Here is an 18,280-nt window from a genome sequence, read left to right on the forward strand (position 1 = left end):
GCGTCTATTACTGTGAGGAACTGGAGAGGGGAAAGGGGGACCTTGGATGTGGCATGGTATTGTATGGGAAAAAAATATGATTTATGGAGGCATTTGCTGCTGAGGAAATTGTCCGCTGCTCTGTGCGGTAGTTAGAATTTCTTAAGCTGGCAGCTCTGTGTCATCTTTGACATAAAATAGCACCCTAATACAGTAGCTGTAGTGGGATTAATCTCTTCTAGCTTTAGATGTCTACCCTCTTGACCTCTATATCAGAGCTAGTCATCATGAGCTCCCCTGGAGGAAGGTGGCCCTTAATAAACTTTGCAGGCTACTTACCTGGGGGTAGAAGTCAATTTTCTCATTTTACCTGACTAATACATAGTACATTTTTTCCAGTCCACACTCAAACCATTTTCCTCTGGAGTACAGAAAAGGGGAAAACTTCTTTTATGGGTACAAAGCCTAGCAAATTAGCTAATCAAAGAATGAGAGCTGACATCCTCATGGGTTTTAATAAGCTTAGTTTCTGCTGGTGGTGACTTTGGTAGAGCCGCCCTAAAGAACTGGCCTTTCCTGCTCATTTTATCGCTCCTTGCACAGCCGAGCAGTTTCAGTGCAGTTCTAATACGAGTTTGCTGCTGCTTTTTGCTTTGAGCTTATCATAAAAAGTGTGATAATGAACAAACATGGTTCATATTCATCCTTTCTGTCTCGTCATCTTCAGAGCAGGTCAGGCTGACAGAGCACAAATGTACAGTGATCCTTCGAGGTGTGTGGTAGCACACATGCTTTTTTGGGCACCCTATTTCTGCTATGTCTGTTGTTCAGTGCAGAGAGTGGGATTAGGCAGACGTGTCGGTGCATCTGGATAGTATATTGCCATTGCACAAGATGCTGCATGAGCATTTTCCTTAGTAGATACCAAGTGAAGAACTGGGAATGAGCTGATAATTTTGCACGCAATAATGTGCTTTTTTTTAAAAAAATAACTTCTCAGGGTATCATTGCTTTCAATACATGCAAATACAGTCATATGCATTAGCAGGTGTATAGATAAGAGGTTTTTTTATTTAAGTTAAGATGAAATAAGAAGTGAAGGTTAATTGAGAAAGCACTAATGAAATTTGTACCTTAAAGGATGTATTTTGGAAGTTTGTCTTTCAGTCAAGACACTGAAAGTTCTTCATGTTTGTTGGATGTTGCTGTTTCTGTGTGCAATTTGTAAACTTTTTTCTCCCTTGTTCCCTGCCACAGTAAATTTTAGTTAAATAAACAAATAAAATGACAGACTGTTACTGCTTGTGTTGTTACATATGTTTCACTTAGCTAGTTAATTACTCCATTCAATAGCTGTTAGCATGTATTTAATCTCAAGCCAAAGGAAAAAGGAGCCTAGCCTAAAGCTCTCTTCTGCTCAGATGTACTGCTTCTCTTATATTTTAAGGCTAGCTGGTTCACTCCTTTCAATGCTGTGCAGTGCCATGCCATCTCTTTATTTCTGTTTTGCATTATTTTGCGCACATAGTGTGCATTTATACATAGTGAGCTTTTGGTGTACCTCTCATGTGTCCACAGCTTTTATAATCCCCGATTCCTTGACACTGATGTGCAAGCTGTTGCAGAAGTCAAGCACACAGCAAATTTTGAATGTTAATAGAAACAAGCTTTAATTAAGGCAAAACGGAGCTGATAGAGGATATTCATTCTAATGCATCAGTGTCAGAAAACTGGTTGCAGAGAACATGAGGAGGGATGTGGTCTTCCTGACATGCTAATGGGAGCGAGGCAAGTGCGCCCAGTGTAGCATGTACCTCGTTCAGTGATGAGCAGGGACGATTAGTCCCACCGAAGAAAGCTTCCGACCAAAAGGTCGGAGCATGTTCTCCTGAGTAGTCATGTTCAATTTGAGTTTTGAAGAATGAACTTCCTTCCAGGCAGGTCCACACGGGCTCCTTTCTCCCATCACCGGGCCCTTTTGTTTTCCAAAAGTCACCTATTAGTTTCCTAAAATGGCAACAGCTTGTCCTTGATATCTATAATGATTTATTTTTCTAAGCAATTAAAATTGATTTCTTAAAGCTATAGCAGCTCCCCCATTAAAGAGAATGAATCACTGAATAAAAAATGCAAAGGCTCTGAGCATGAAAGTCATGCTCAAGTTTCATTTGCTTTCAGGGAAAGGCTGTAGGGCTTGAGGGAAGCGGGGCAGGATCAGTGCCTGAAATTGGGTTGTCTCCACACGAAGCCCATTACAAGAATGCACTGTTCCCAACAGCCGTACTTAGAAAGCCTGAGCATCCTTTTCCCAAACAAGCGGTAAGCCTGAGGGGTTTTGCAGCACCAGCTTGTAGAACCAGATGCAAATGCAGGTATCCTGTGGCTTGCACACCTGCTGCTAAATATTTAAATGTGTTTGGAGATCACATAAATATCTCAGTGTTTTGTGAAGAGTTTCATGAAGAGTTTTATCATTTAGAGCACTTCTGTAATTTGAAAAACAGAGTTTTAATGGCCTGTACTTACCGTCTCATTTTTTTCATTGTTAAATACAGCAATATTATCAGACCTAAAACCAGTGTTTTCTTTAATTGTAAACATTTATTTCCATATAATGAGAAAGTCTGTTCACCTTTTTTATTTCATGCATAAAAATAGGTTTTCTAAAAATGAAAATGTCCTTCCACATTTTGAAAGTTATGAGGAAAGAAAAACCTTTGTCTTTTCTTTCCTAATAGGAAATTTTGCTATTTCGTGTGATTTTTTTTTTTCAATTTTGTTGTCACTTAACTTTAAAAGGTTCCCAATTTTTTTTTTAATAATACCATGAAGCTAATGAATGAGACCTATTGTATAGGACTTTCAAAGTATTTCAATATAGCGTTATTATGATGTGAACAAGTCAAGTTAGCAAATTCTGAAATGAAATAAAGAATTTTAAAATGGATGGTTTAGGCTTCTGTATCCATGTTATGGCTCTTATGTTAGTGATCACAGCGCTTAGCAGACACCATGAAGCTTAGCTGACAAAGTTATGAAAACCAAACATTGGCATTAGTAGGATTTTACTGCAATTTACTGTTCTTCTAAGTACCTATGTAGCCTGTTGATGAGAAAATCTTTATGTCACTACAAGATGCAGTCTCACACAAAGGCACATGTATAGACAATACCTTTGCAGCTTATTTTTCAGATACAATTTTGCATACTACTTCAAAATACTGTGAATGTTTTCCCGTTAGTCTATCAGTTTTAAAAACAAGGAAGATGGCAGTATTTACCTATTACCGCTTTATCATTCCACAAACATCATAATTTTGGGTAGTTGCCAGGGGGACTAAATGAAAGAAATGGAGGAGCAGGACAAAACATACCAATAATAGCTGAATTTCTTAAGATTTGAAATGCTTCCTTAGAGTGATACTTGAATTATTAGAATTATTTAATAAGTGATAGGAATATTTGATGTTTTTATTAAGCATTTTTTTCCAAAAAATATTTAAAATTAAATTAACCAACAGCAAAATAAGGTAGTGACAGGAAAAAAAAAATTTTCTAGTTATGCCAAGTATGATTGACTGTTGTGCTTCTCTCTTTTTCCTCACCAGGATTACACTTTGACTATGTATTTTCAACAGTACTGGAGAGATAAGAGGCTGGCTTACGCTGGCATACCTCTCAACCTCACACTTGATAACCGAGTGGCAGACCAACTCTGGGTGCCTGACACTTACTTCTTAAATGACAAGAAATCATTTGTGCATGGTGTTACTGTGAAGAATCGAATGATTCGCCTTCACCCGGATGGAACAGTGCTTTACGGCCTCAGGTCTGTACTTCCGTGATGAAGATTTAATCACTGTCGTTATGTATTGTTGATATTTGCTTCCTGGTACAAGGTTATTGGGTAGTGTATTATGTAACCTTCCCTGTAACTCCGAAAGATGCCTGTAGAAAACAAATGACACACTCGATGTTTCTTAATTTTGCCAGAAGCATCTTCAGTCAGGTTTTATCTGTTTCTGTAGAGTCACCATATCTGGAAAGCCCGGTGGCTATAGGAAGCAGAAAAGCATTATTGTAAACCTGAAAATTTTGTCCAAAATACAGGCAGTAAGATTGAACGTGGGTGCTTATGTTGTCGCTTGATGTGTCTGTAGTCTATAAGGAAAAAGCCACAAGCAGCCCTGGTTGAATGGAGTCAGCCACAGTCAAGATCATGACTATGGGTACCTTCAGTGACTTCTTCAAACAGGGATCAACACTGCAATGTGTTATATTTCAAACCAGAGGTATAAAGTGACCTTACATTATCCTACTTTCTACATATTTTAGGCTGGACCTGTGTTTTCTTTGTTTTATGTCATAGGTTTTATGGTTAGGAATGCTGAAAAATCCTTCCCTTAATAAACATAATTACACTAGCAAAAATCTTAATGGAAGACTCAGTAGTATCAAAAAGTTGCTTTCTTGGGACAGGTTACTCCATTTGCTTCAGTGGTTTAAACTGTACCAGCAAAATAAGTCTTTGCCAGTGAAAGCTCCATTTCCGTCATCAAAATTTTCTTGTATTTTTAGAGCATAGATAAAACTCAAGACTGCTGCACATACATAGTGCAAGATAAAGAGTCACTAGTATAAAAATGAATGAGATCTGAAAAGTGGAGCAGATGGATTATATAACGAGTTTACCTGCTTTTGTTTTTATCAACAGTTGAACTTTTTACCTGACTTGGGTCTTGGTCTCTCACCTCTTTAGCTCCTATTACATATCATGTATGGACTGTAATTGGATGAATCTTTCTAGACAAAATAAAAACAGACTCAGCCTATTATGAAACTTGAAAGAAGTTTAAGATATTCAGGAAATGTTGTCTCTATAATTAACTGTTTTCAGCAAAAGTAGGCTTTCGTCTCGCATGCTATTGACCCAATATGGAACACTGCAGGTTTAGGATTCTTTCCACAAGTAGTTAAATGTCAAATAATGATGCAAGATGTTTTTGTTTCCTTTATCTGAAGAACCATCCACAGAAGCAATGTAATAAAACAGTGATGGAGATTAGAGCTCTTGTGATCGTAATAAAGTATAGAAGTCTTTCTGCCACACTCTAAAAACACTTGGAGTCATTCATAGAATCGTAGAACGTCCTGAGTTGGAAGGGACCCACAAGGATCATCGAGTCCAACTCCTGTCCCTCCATAGGACAACCCCAAGATTCACACCATGTGTCTGAGGGCGTTGTCTAAATGCTTCTTGAATGTCGTCAGGCTTGGCACCATGACTATCTCCCTGGGGAGCCTGTTCCAGTGCTCCACCACCCTCTGGGTGAAGAACCTTTTCCTGATATCCAACCTAAACCTCCCCTGGCATACCTTCCTGCCGTTCCCTCAGGTTCTATCATTGGTCGCCAGGAAGAAGAGATCAGCGTCTGCCCCTCCTCTTCCCCTTGTGAGGAAGCTGTAGACCATGATGAGGTCTCCCCTCAGTCTCCTCTTCTCCAGGCTGAACAGACCAAGTGACTTCAGCCACTCCTCATATGGCTTCCCCTCTAAACCCTTCACCATCTTCGTGGCTCTCCTCTGGACACTCTCTAGTAGCTTTGTATCCTTTTTGTACTGTGGCACCAAAACTGCACACGGTACTCAAGATGAGGCCGCACCATTGCAGAGTAAAGCAGGACAATCACCTGCCTTGACTGGCTAGCAATACAGTACTTGATGCACCCCAGGACAGGGTTGGCCCTCTTGGCTGCCAGGGCACACTGTTGGCTCATGTTCAACTTGCTGTCGACCAGAACCCTCAGATCCCTCTCTGCAGGGCTGCTCTCCAGCCTCTCGTTCCCCAGTCTGTATGTACATCCAGGGTTGCCATGTCCCAGGTGCAAAATCCAGCACTTGTCCTTGTTAAACTTCATACGGCTGGTGATTGCCCAGCTCTCTAATTTGTCCAGATCTCTCTGCAGGGCTTCTCTGCCCTCGAGAGTGCCAAAAGCTCCTCCCAGTTTTGTGTCATAGTCAAACTTAGATAGCAGTCCTTCAAGTCCTGCATCCAAGTCATTTATGAAGACGTTAAAGAGCACTGTCCCCAAGATGGATCCCTGCGGAACCCCACTAGTGACTGGTGCCCAGCCTGATGTAACCCCATTTGCTATAACCCTTTGAGCCCGACCCATCAGCCAATTGCTCACCCTTTGCATTATGTGTTTATCCAGCTGTATGCTGGATATTTTGTCCAGGAGGACACTGTGAGAGACAGTATCGAAAGCTTTCCTGAAATCCAGAAAGATTACATTGACTGGCTTCAAGTGAGGATTATCTGTCATAAAATAGTGTATTTGAATAAGTTAGGTTCCTCTTCTGCAAAATGTAAATGTCCACAAGCAGACTGCATTTCACTTGATCGTATTTGCTGAGCAGAGATTTCACCAGTGGCTCATGTGTGGCACACTTCTTACACTTCTTTCCATTCCCTTTACTCTGAAAGCACGCAATATCCAGAGTCAGATATCCATGGGGTGAAGCAGCTGAGTTACTTAATGAAGGATAACTGTCTGAAATTAAATATTGGAAAAATACAGGACATTGTGATCAGAAGGAAGAAAATATCTGAGCCTTAGCTCCATTGATTTAAAGACTTGAGCTTTGTGTTGCTCTACCACTAGCCTATCTTCTTGTGTTGTGGCTTCAGAGTATCCAGACGGCATTGGCCTCAAGCCGCAGTCTGGAGACAATGATTCATCCTGTGGGCTGAGACCAGAACCTGGAGTTTTATGTGCCACAAAACACAGGGTCACTAAGAATAATAGGGGAAATATTGGAGGGTTGCAACCGATTATAGAATATCCACAGAGTAAAGCAGTTTCTCAAAAAATATATAACGAAAGTGATCCCGAGGCCACACTGGCTCTGTGTTCTCTGCTGAACAATGTAGAATTTATCATACTTTTCGAAAGACTTGAACTTCAGTTATCCAAGGTTTCTCTCTACTTCAGAGTTTGCTACTGCAGCAAAAGCCTATGAGAGTGGGGGAATGGGACAGTAGCTTTTTGAAGTTCAGCCCATTTCTGGGGAAATTTTTTTTCTTTGGGCAAGATACTGACATTGTTCCACCTTGTTCAGAACAATATACAAGACATATGATGGTACAACAGCTTTTTTTCATAGTACACTGAAAAAGAAATATGACATTGTAGACTGGGGATCAAAAATAGTCTATACAATACAATATAGCAATATAATCAAAGGCAATCAGCTCGGTAATAAAGTAGTGGAGAAGGGTAAGAGAAGCTATATCCAGAGGACAGATAACAGGAGTAGGGAATTTTAAACAATTAAAAATATTCCCTTTGGGTATTGCTTTCACCCAAAATGTATGTGTGTCTGTGTACCACTTTATCTTTGTCTGGCTCGTAATTGTTTCTCTGTCACTGCTGTGATGATGAGTTCTTGAAACCTTGTTGTCCTGCTGTGTCACGCAGCATCCCATCCCATAAAAAATAAACCTGCTCTTCTTGGGAGCATGCATAAGCCTGAGCAATTAACATTTGCTTTTGGTGAGCATTTGTGCAAGTTAAATTTGGTTGCTTGAATGTTCATTCAGGAGGGACCTCTGAGCACTCAACTTACTTTGAGTAAATGGGGAAAATCTGTTTCTATCTATATCTAGCTGTATCTTCTTTTCTAGGAGATATTTATGAAACTAAAAACATGTTTTGCTGTAGTTGAAAAAGTTACTTGAGCAAGAATGTGCAGTTTCTCATACTGGAACTTGTGACACAGAACCATTACTGTATGTGAACAGGCCAAAATAAAAATACGTTCCTTAAAAAGTCATACGGCAATTAGTAAGTTGAATGAAAGTTTGCCAGCTGTGTAATTTTTAATAATTCTGTCAAATTAATCATGTTTAAGTGCATGTTTTCTGTATGGCTGGCATTTAAAGCTAGTTATACAACATAATAGTTAAGATCCTGGCACCACGCTCTCTGTTGTATCAGCTTAGCTCATGTGGATTCTGCTGCAGGATCTTAGATGAGCCCTAGATTAGTGTAGGTGAATGTACTGAAACATGGGATAGAAACCTCATAGTAGCAATGCCCAAGAGTGCCTGCTTGTTTTACTTTGATTACAGTTACCGGTTGACTCAGGAGCAAGATCATTTGACTGCACAATCAGTAGGGCTTTGTAAAGCTGATCACTGCTAAGACCTTGTCATTTAAAATGTTCGTCAGTGATCACAGATTTAGGACTAAGTTTTCTCCTCTAAGACTCTAGGCTAGTCCTAGTTTTATATGCTTAGCTAGAGCTGCTGGCAGTTGTCATATTGAGGAGACATTCATCTCCATAATTAATAACCCTGTGTCTAGCACCTTGCTTGAGCGTCCAGAAGGGCACATGCAAATGTTGACTGCAGAGAAGACATCCCTCTGAACTGCTGAGGAATTGCTGTTTGTAAGGTATTCCTGGCCACTGGGACATGTGTTAACAGAGGAACCAAAGCATCTCCTAGCAGGCATCTGGAGGAAGGTTGACCTAAGTATCCTTCAGTGACAGAATACTTGGTACCTGAAAGCCTGTGGGACCAACATAAGGGTATTCAGAGGACACCCAGAGTGAACAACAGTGGCAGAGACATGATCATGCCATAGATAAGGCTGGGAAGGACAAAGATCAGCTGTGTGCCTTTCTTACTGGCTACTGGTAGGAACACAAGCGAGAAGATATGCTGAGTAACAGATCCTTGAGCTTTTTCCTCTCCTTGCTCATCCATTGCCTTCGTGCTCATACAACTGTCTCTCTCTGTGCAAAGAAATTATAATATTTTCTTGCAAAAGCACCTTCTTAGTCAGAGAAGGGTGGCCTCTGCTGTCCTATGAGATAGTTGTAATGGTCTTAATCCCTTCCTTTGGATATTATGTCGTTATCCATCTGAAATAACCTATATGCTAAGAATAAGCATTCTTTTGTTCTGGAAGATTGGACAGGGCATTCATAATAACAGCAGCAAGGGTTTTTTAGTGTGAAAGAGTTGAAGAAAAGCATCTAACTAACTGCTTTTCTCCTCTTGAAATGTTGCCCCTGAATTTTAAAGTAGTTTATTATATTAGAAGACTGTAATTTCAGAAGGTTAAAGGATTAAAGAGAAAGCTTCAAAATGGAAAAAACACATGGACAAAACCTTAGCATTGAGGGTTCCAGTTTTTAGAGGTACATTTAAGGCATTTCCCCTCTTGTATTATTAACATAAATTATCACCAGAATATTATTTGTTTAGGAACTAACTGTGTACAAGGTCCATCTCTTCTTTGTATCAGAAAAGGATCAGTAAGGAATGAACCTAGTCAGGCCCAGAAGATAATTTAAATGTGAAATTTATATGAAGCCATTATAAAGAAAATGATGCATAATAATGTACATACTCTTGATGAAGGCTGTGATTCAGCAAAACACTGAAATATGCTGAAGATTAATTGTGAGCATATGGTTATATCTGTCTAAAAGTTAGTACAAATATATAAATCCGTTCATTTAAAAATAAAGTGCCAATGCTGTGTGAAGCTGTTAATACAATTGTTTTGGTTGTGCATATGTGTTGTTGACACTCCTGATATGCAAAAGGTTGATGAAAAATGCAGATTCATCAATAGTGAAACGTTTTGCAAATTAATTCTTACTGTGCTAAATTGCCTGCATTGGAAACGGAGAAGCAAAAATATATTGTTATTTGGGGAGAAAATTTAAAATTTAATATGGCGCTTCATTACAAAACTCCTCCATAATTTACTTTTGAAAACTAGAGAAATATAGTCAACTTTGAAATTAAGTGTTTTGCTGAATGTAGGACATTGTTTCAACATTTCATTTTTTTTCTAGAGCTGCCACAAAACCAAGGAATCAGTTATTCACACAGCTCTAATCATTTTGACATTTGTGGCAGACTTTTTTCGCTTCACATTTTCTGATATAAAGTCATATTTTTTAATCTCAGCAAATGTTTGTGTAATATTTGCATATGCAGATAGGTCCATTGGACCCCAAAGGGACTGGTTGCATAAGGGTAAGTCACAGTGAGTTGTTCCATTGCAGTCAGTGCAACTGCTGTTGTGTTCAGCTACTGCTCCATGTAAAACTGTGGACCAGATTCTCAATTCTCATAAGCTATTCTTCAGAGAGTCCTCACTTTGAAAAGTAAACAACAACAATAACAAAACCTGGATTACTGGCTGTGCAGTAATTCTATTTGATGTTTGCATTTCAGAATCACAACCACTGCAGCCTGTATGATGGACTTGAGAAGATACCCATTAGATGAACAAAACTGTACTCTGGAAATAGAAAGCTGTACGTACATAAGAAAATGCATGTAAAACCTAGTTCAGATGCAGGGCAGTTTTCCTTTTATAGAACCGTGTAATATTTACACTGGTGTCTATAAACACTATGTGAATCATGTAATTATCACCCTTTGGATTTTTTGTTTGTTTGTTTATTTGACTTTTTTAAAAAATATAAGGGGTCATCCATTTCTAGATGGATGGATACATCCTAGAAAAATGGGTTTAGGACAGAATTAAGTCATTTGTTGCTCCAGCCTGACTTGGCAGAGGCAGTGACTGGATGCTTATCTTCAGCACAAAGGAACAAATGTTCATATTTTAATCAGATTCATTTTCAAGAGAGCAAACACTGTGATATCATTTTCTTTCAGTATGCTTTATTATGCATGGATGGTCTTGCCACAGGAGCTGCCCTGGGCTTTCAGATCAGCCCCATTTATGATTTGCAATTGTGTTCCAAACAGAACCAGATTCTCTCTTCCACCTAGTCATGTCCTAGGATTGCAATATTCAGATATATATTTGCACTTCAATAGTTCCTGCTCCATTTCTGCTATTGGCTGGAGAGTGTGGGCCATATACAGAAAATACTAGTATATATTCTGTATTCAACTGTAGTCCTCCACTACCGCAGCTAATGGAAATGGTACGACTCACACTCTTTAGTGTGAGTGGAAAAGATCTGCCCCAATTATGTTTGTCTGTATTCATTGAATAATCCACCTTCTTCTGGTGCTTATCAGCATAAATATACACTTGGTTTCAGTGCTGAATGCGTATGATGTCTTAAATCATGCTAATCTGCAATTTTGCAGATTATTGGATAGCATTTTCTGTCTCGTTGGGGCCATTAATCCTTACATGAATTTTATGAGAGTGATACCAAAAATAAAAAAAGAAAACAGAGTATATTGCCTCAAATTCCTGTGCAAACTGTAATGGCACAGCTCTTCGGGAGACCTTCCCACAGGCATACAGAACAAAATACTGTACACCACTCCAGATGTTCTGATTCTTTTCATTGTCTCAAATGACAAACCGCATGTACTGTGTTTGAAGCTACATTTGAGTCTGCTGTTATTTCTGACTTATTCTCCTGTTTTGCCTGCAGATGGCTACACAACTGATGACATAGAGTTCTACTGGAGAGGTGGAGATAACGCGGTCACTGGGGTGGAGAGGATTGAGCTTCCTCAGTTCTCCATCGTGGAATATAGACTGGTGTCAAAGAATGTTGTCTTTGCCACAGGCAAGTATTGTCATTTGCCCATTTAGTGTTTGATTTCCTTATGTATGACAATTACTGTTTTATTAATCATAATTAATCATTATTAATCATAACTATATATAGTCTGTGTTGTGTGTTTGGCTAAGGAAATTACTTACTTGATAAAGCCTGGAGGTAGGAGTCCATGAAGTAGCATTTCTTGTTTATCTTTCTTTTTCTTGTGTGTGTGTGTGTGTCAGATATACTTAACCAGACACCTAAATATCTATGGTCTAAATAAATATGAAGTCATTCACCTCTGAATCATCAGTTTAAATGTAGCCTACAGGGTTACTGGTCATACACAAGTATGTTTTGGCATACTAGGTCAAAAACCCCACCATTTTTATGAACACCTCCCTGCAACTTTTCAGTGCATGTCTGTTTGGTTGTTGTATAGTGAATGTAATGTCTTTAATACCTTGATTTGCACCGATGGGTATATAGTACTGTATACATAGCCAGGGCTTTTGTCATCATTGTTAAGATGCTAAAATTAAATCCCTGGGTTTCCTCCTTGTTTCCTTGAAGACATAATAAAAGTTACTGGTAACTCACAGCATTGGATGTCTTCAGGTGACAAAGCACAATGTTGATGTACCTGTTTAGTGTTAGACACCAACATAGCAAAATGTTATGTGTGACAAGACCAAAGCAACACAGAAAGCCATCAGCAAGTGTGGGGCCACTATTGGGGACCTCCAGATTTTCAGTACTCTTCAGACCGCGGGAGTGTGCTGTTCCGTCTGTCCCAGCGCACTAGAACAAATGAAGCACAGCTCTATTATGTTTGTAAGCATCACTTCACCCACTCTTTGGACACAGCATCTGTTTCAAAGTACACAGAAACACAAGTTGTATTTCAGAACAAAATGTAAATATTGCTGAGATTGAAATTAATATGAGGGGGTTTGCCAACTGCTGCTGTTCTTGTTTATCATTGTGAATGGAAGGGTGGGGTTTTTTTAAAGAGAAATCAATACTCTAATCCTATATCCCTCCGTTCTGCAGCCGGTGTTACCTTTGGCAGCCAGGGCTTACCTGCCCCTCCACAAGACTGGATATACTTTTGTGGAATGGCTCTTTGGACAACAGTGAGAATACAGAGAACTTATTCGGGAAGTTTTTATGACAGTCCAAAGCTACCTTTTAGTTCAGTATGAAATATTTCAGTAAAGACATGATTTAGTAATTTAGAGATGAGAGAGATTTGTTAAATTCAGGAAAAAGAGAAATCCAAAGAGCTGTGAGGCAAATATGAGAGAGAATGAAAACTAGAGGCAGACATTTATGTGACTGACCAAATATTCAGAATCATAACAGTTCCAAAAAAACTTGTGGAAGGAGTAAAAAAGTCTCGTACTTCAGGGTTTAAGACAGCTTGACATTAGGGAGTAGGATGAGATGGTCACAGAGAACAGATTACTCCATGTTTCTTGTACCATTTTCTGAAGCATATAATTTATGTCACTGATGAAGACATGATACTGCATTTACTATTATTTTGGTACAGGACATTATGAAAACACTTGATTAATTATGGAATTTTGTGACAAGTATTTCCATGCAGGGGAAACATCACATTTGTTTCTCAAAACCACATATTTAACTGTAAGTCTGAAGCATGCTAGTGAATCTGATGGATAAAGTCAGCACACTCTTTTCAAATTTCTTCTCAAGACTCTACTTTTTTATAGTCCTAGTAATTAGGGCCAGTTCCTACATTTTTGTGGGAAATAAGTCAGGCATGCCTTTTTCTTTTTTTTTGCTTTGAGGTTACTGAAGTCTCAAGGGGAGATATTAGTTCTTTGAGCTCAGTATCTCAGTGAACATTTCAGAGATTTCAGTATTAGTGTGCTTTGATTGTATAAAACTAAAAGAAGACTTCAGAGTCATGCCATAAACAGCTTTTGGAGTAGTTATTTCTCCTATCTTCCATGAGGAACAGTGCTGTATAATCTTGTGTAACTTATGCAAATGGAAAAATCTGTTCCCATAGTTACTACAGAGAAGCAACAGTAAGCATGAGAAAAACCCCATAGATAATGACATAAAGCTGTGCGGGGCTGCAAGAATACTGGAAGAACTGCATGCATGTTGAAGTATAGCATTGGAGTTAAAAATGATCTTGCCAAATTAGCAAAATGGGTCTGAAAAAAAGTATAAAAGTCAGTATGGACAAGTGCAAAATACAACATTTATACAACTAATTATTCCTATCCAAATTCAGGACAAGGAATACCAGGTTAGGCCAGAGTTCTGTGTGTTGAAATCTAGGGGTTACTATTGTTCTCAGACTGAACATGAGCCAATAACATCTTTTGGGGAAAAAAAAAACAAACCCAAAAAAAACCCCACATCCTACAAGGAGTCTGACTTGCATTGGTAAGGCCTGAGCTGCATATTTGTGGTCATGGGTAGCATTCTTCAAGACAGTTGTGGAGCAACAGAAGAGGGTCTAGGGAAAATTAGCAAGTATGAAGTCTATAAAATGGAACACATGAGATTGCCAGAGAGCCAGGTATGATCGTGTAGTTTAAAAAAAGAGAACACTTGGTGAGAAATAAAGTCTTCAAGTGTCTAGCAGGCATCTGCAAATCACGGGAAATAGCCTCTTCTCTTTATGCATGATGGAAAGAAGAGAAAGGAGTATTTAAATTGCTGTGAAGAAGAAAAATCTGGTTTGACTATCCTTCTAACACCAGCTGAAGGCCATACAGGCTGCCATAAGACATGTAAAATGGCACTGGATGCCTACGTGTCAGTAACTGAATTAAGCCCATAGTCAAATGGTATCAAATCAGTGCTGTCAATGGAGCCTAAAGAGCTATTCAGCTCTTGAACACCTCTATTCTGTCAAGTGAATAGCTCTTAGGACACTATTCAGTTGCCTAAACATAGGTATCTGGTGCCTCTTGAGATGCTGTAGAGCATCCTGCTTAGCAGTTAGGCTGTTGTTCCGGAGTCTTACAGTCCTATGTCCTATATGCCAATCTAGTGCTTCAGTATTAGTTACTTAACTAGTATTAAGTTCTACTCTTCAGTAGCCTAAGGCATCTCAAATGGCATTAGACACCTCTGTATAGGCAATTAAATCACACTCTTAGAATCAGCTGGCTGTAAGTCTAGGTCTCCATGGTTTACACTGAGAGCTTATGCACCATCCATGTGTAAATATCTGCATGCAAACACCTGAAATTAAGTGCCTAGACCTGTGACCTGCATCCGCCTCCTAAATGTTTGTTATCCAGAAATGCTAAGAAACTGAACAGGAACGGGGATATGTAAAACAACACCTAAAAGCTTCAGGATGCATAGCAGTCAGAGCCAGATTAGCAACCTGTTGGTAAGAGGAGGGTAGTCTTAAAACATTTGAAAATTAATTATTTGCTGTATTCTGAAAGATCAATCTGTAAAGTACATTTCCAATTAGCCAAAGAACCTTCCCAGAAGAACAGATTAAAATAAGAATTCTGTAATTGACCAACTCTGTTATCTTCGTTCATATTGGATAAAACAGCAAGAGACTAATTTAGCCTTGGAGCTAGATATTTCAGCTTGCTAGCTTTTAATGAAATTGAAACAGAAACAAGTAATTACTTTTTTACCAAGTGCCCAAATATATGAAAGAGGAATATTTTGAGCTCAGTTATTGATTAAGTATTTGTTTTCATGCCTGCATTCCCAATACTGTTGTTAGATTTAAATACTTCAGGCCAAATTCTGTTATTCCTGTACTATTTAAATTAGCCCATCGACATCAACATGTTATGTGAGATGGGAGGAAGGGTAACAAATCCGGTCCCTGAACAGCAACACTGTTCTTTAGGCAAAAAAAAAATTTTGATGGTATGTTAACAACTAGAATTTCCTGGTAATTAATCTCTAAATGTACTGAGCCTTAATTGACAAATCATTATCCAAGCATAATCAGGCAAGTAACAGTGTAATTGTTGAGCTCACCAAGAAATCCATTTTTATTAAATAAATTACAAAAGATGGTTTCTTCTTAGATAAATGAAGATGTGGGCTTACAATCTTTGTTCCATGCAGGTTAGGATCCATCCTTTTCACTGAGCTTTAGCCATCCAGACAAAGAGGGGGAAATAAGCAGGGGAAATAAGGAATGTTCCTTCTTTTAATTCTTTTTTTCCACAGATTCCTGTGGTCTGTTTGCTGGAGGTGAGATATTATAGCAGAGGTGGCAGGCTGGAGGCAGGGCCAATAGATCACCTGTGAAAGCATAAAAGCAATACAGGTGAAAGTAATGCAAACTTTTGTAGTCTCAGGGAGAGCTACCTAAAGGAGAACTCTGGCTGCATGATATGAAAAAACAAAGCTACCAGTTCATGTTTCAAATTCAACCTGAACTATACAAAGACAAAATTATTCTGAAATTTCCTGAGATCCAGACCTCCCAATAAAATTTGACCTTGGAAAATCGCCACAAAACAAGATGACATTCTATTTACCTCTATGAAACTGAGCAATGTGTCAACTCCAGCAAGTAGCCATGATGCCAGCAAGACTTTTGGTTAAATTGCCCAGGAGCCACAGACCTTCAAAACCTACCCTGAGACTTGAGATTCATCTTGCTGTGATTTGAGGTGAATATAATTTCAGTGTCTACATATGAACTAGGTGTGTTAGTTGATGGGAATGTACTCAATACAGTCTGCGGAGTCTGCAGACAAATTCAGTCCACCAGTAGGAGTCTATTTGAGGAGGAAACGGATAATTCTAGGTTTCATTTACTAGATTGACTAGATGAACTGACTGTCCTGTAAATATAATTGGAGCTTAGACACCTAGCTCATGTGTATGCAGTTCAAGTGAGTTGCTTTATCAATTGCTATTTGAGATGGCATAGGGCAGCCGTCTTAGTCTCCAGCTGCTGATCAAAAAGATATAGGGACTATGTCATATCCACCAGCTGCAGCCTGGTGTCTGACATGTCATAGGGCATCTCAAAATGAACAGTGCACCTTCAGATTCGGAACTGAATCTCTCTGTTCCAGTCCAGCTCCAACTCTAGAGCAGGAAGACAGACAGCACTGACAGCCCTGGCCCTAGGCATGGTTCTTAGGGTTCTGTCTTCTAGCTTCAGGACAAAGAGCCTGGTGCTTGAAACAACTTCATGTTGATGTCTCTGGCCTTGAGACAGCTTGTCTGGAGAGTCCACCTCTAAGGCCAGGTCCCACTAGTTTCAGTAATTACCTTATCTCATTAGATGGAGATGATGATGAGGTAATGGATAATGGTCATGGGCAAAGCATTCAAGATAAATGTCTGAAGTTTGATCTGTTATACTGTTTCTCAGTTCAGGATTTCATTACTGAACATTACTGACATACGTGACACATTACTTCTCTCCACTGTTGACGCACGCCTCCTCCATCCACACCATTTTCCCTGCTTTATCAACAGCAAAGTGCTCTCTTTCTTCTTTCTCTGAGGTTCCCCAATGCATCCAGGGTCCTTGGCACTGGAGCAGCCCAAGAAGAGGCTTTGATTCAGTGATTCAGTTTCACTGAACCTTCTTGAATGAATCCTTCAGCCTATTTATCAAAGAATCAGTATTTTATGGGAGATTTTCCAGTCATCACCTCTATCAATGGTATTCCACAGACACACAGACCTGGACAGGACTTTTGGAAAGGAAGAGATTTATAGAGAATCCTTTACGTGGGTGGTGTGAAATATGAAATAATTTTCCTTAACTTATAGCTTTATAAAGATTTCTGTCTGATGCACTACTCTTATTGCAGAAAGGTGATCAGGTCTGCTACATTTTTAATGTATTTCATGATGGCAGGGTATGCTCCTGTTTTATTTACATAGTCAGCAGACACAAGGCCATGGAAACCATTTCATAAGTAGCTCAATGAAAAAGTTAAGCTTTATTAGCAAAAAAAGCAGGCATGGTTTCAAAGAGAGAATATGTCTTTTGAAATGAAACATTGTTCATTGGAAAATGAAGATGTTAAGCAAGCTAAAGTCTAAATGGTTCTTTGCTGAAAATTATGTTGACTGCTTTAGACTGCAGAAAACCTTGGTCTGATTTTCATGATGAAATAAATTCTTCTGACTCTACCAATATTCTTCTATTGGTGAAACTAGAAGGCATTTCATCCTGGAAAAAATTACTACTGATTGAAGTAATCTCAGCAACCAAATTAATCTACCAGATACGTCTTTTTCCAGTGATAGTTCTTCTGAGATTGTTTGATAAAACAGTTAAGGATAGTTGCATAAAGTTTGATACTCCCTGGATGCTTCTGCTGCCTGGAAACAGTGTAGCATTTTTTCTGCCATATGACTCAAAGTATACCTAACTATCAGGACTGTGATGAAAAGAAATCTGCAGTTTTCTATTCCTTCTTTTGCTTTCTCTCTCAGGAAATCCATCATTCTTGTGTATATGGGCAAATGTAATTTCTTATGCTCATATGCAAACATATGAACATAATTTAAAGGGAAGTTTGTAATTTTTTATTTGTTTCTAGATGTGGTCTTTCATATCTTGCACATATATTTGCATTAGAATGGGTGGGATGTGATCTGATATCTAGTTGGGCCCTTGGTATGTTCAGAAATGTTCAGGATGTTGACTGTAACTAGAGCTTTTAGATGAGCTATTAGAAGTATCATATCTAAGACTAGTAATGAAAACACTGAAATCATGGAGCTAATG

General features: G+C 38.9%; 1 protein-coding gene across 1 annotated transcript in view; it reads left to right on the top strand.

The window, feature by feature from the left end:
- Positions 1-18,280, top strand: part of GABRB3 (gamma-aminobutyric acid type A receptor subunit beta3) — a 112,461-nt gene that overhangs the window by 73,585 nt on the left and 20,596 nt on the right. The window contains exons 4-6 of the mRNA XM_087758327.1: positions 3,588-3,808; positions 10,241-10,323; positions 11,431-11,568. Of these exons, the coding sequence (XP_087614453.1) occupies positions 3,588-3,808; positions 10,241-10,323; positions 11,431-11,568 (442 nt within the window). The remainder of the gene's footprint in view (positions 1-3,587; positions 3,809-10,240; positions 10,324-11,430; positions 11,569-18,280) is intronic.

The sequence above is a fragment of the Nipponia nippon genome, unplaced genomic scaffold (assembly GCF_047370975.1).
Source record: "Nipponia nippon isolate SJK-2023a ecotype South Korea unplaced genomic scaffold, ASM4737097v1 scaffold_2, whole genome shotgun sequence".
Classification (NCBI taxonomy): domain Eukaryota; kingdom Metazoa; phylum Chordata; class Aves; order Pelecaniformes; family Threskiornithidae; genus Nipponia; species Nipponia nippon.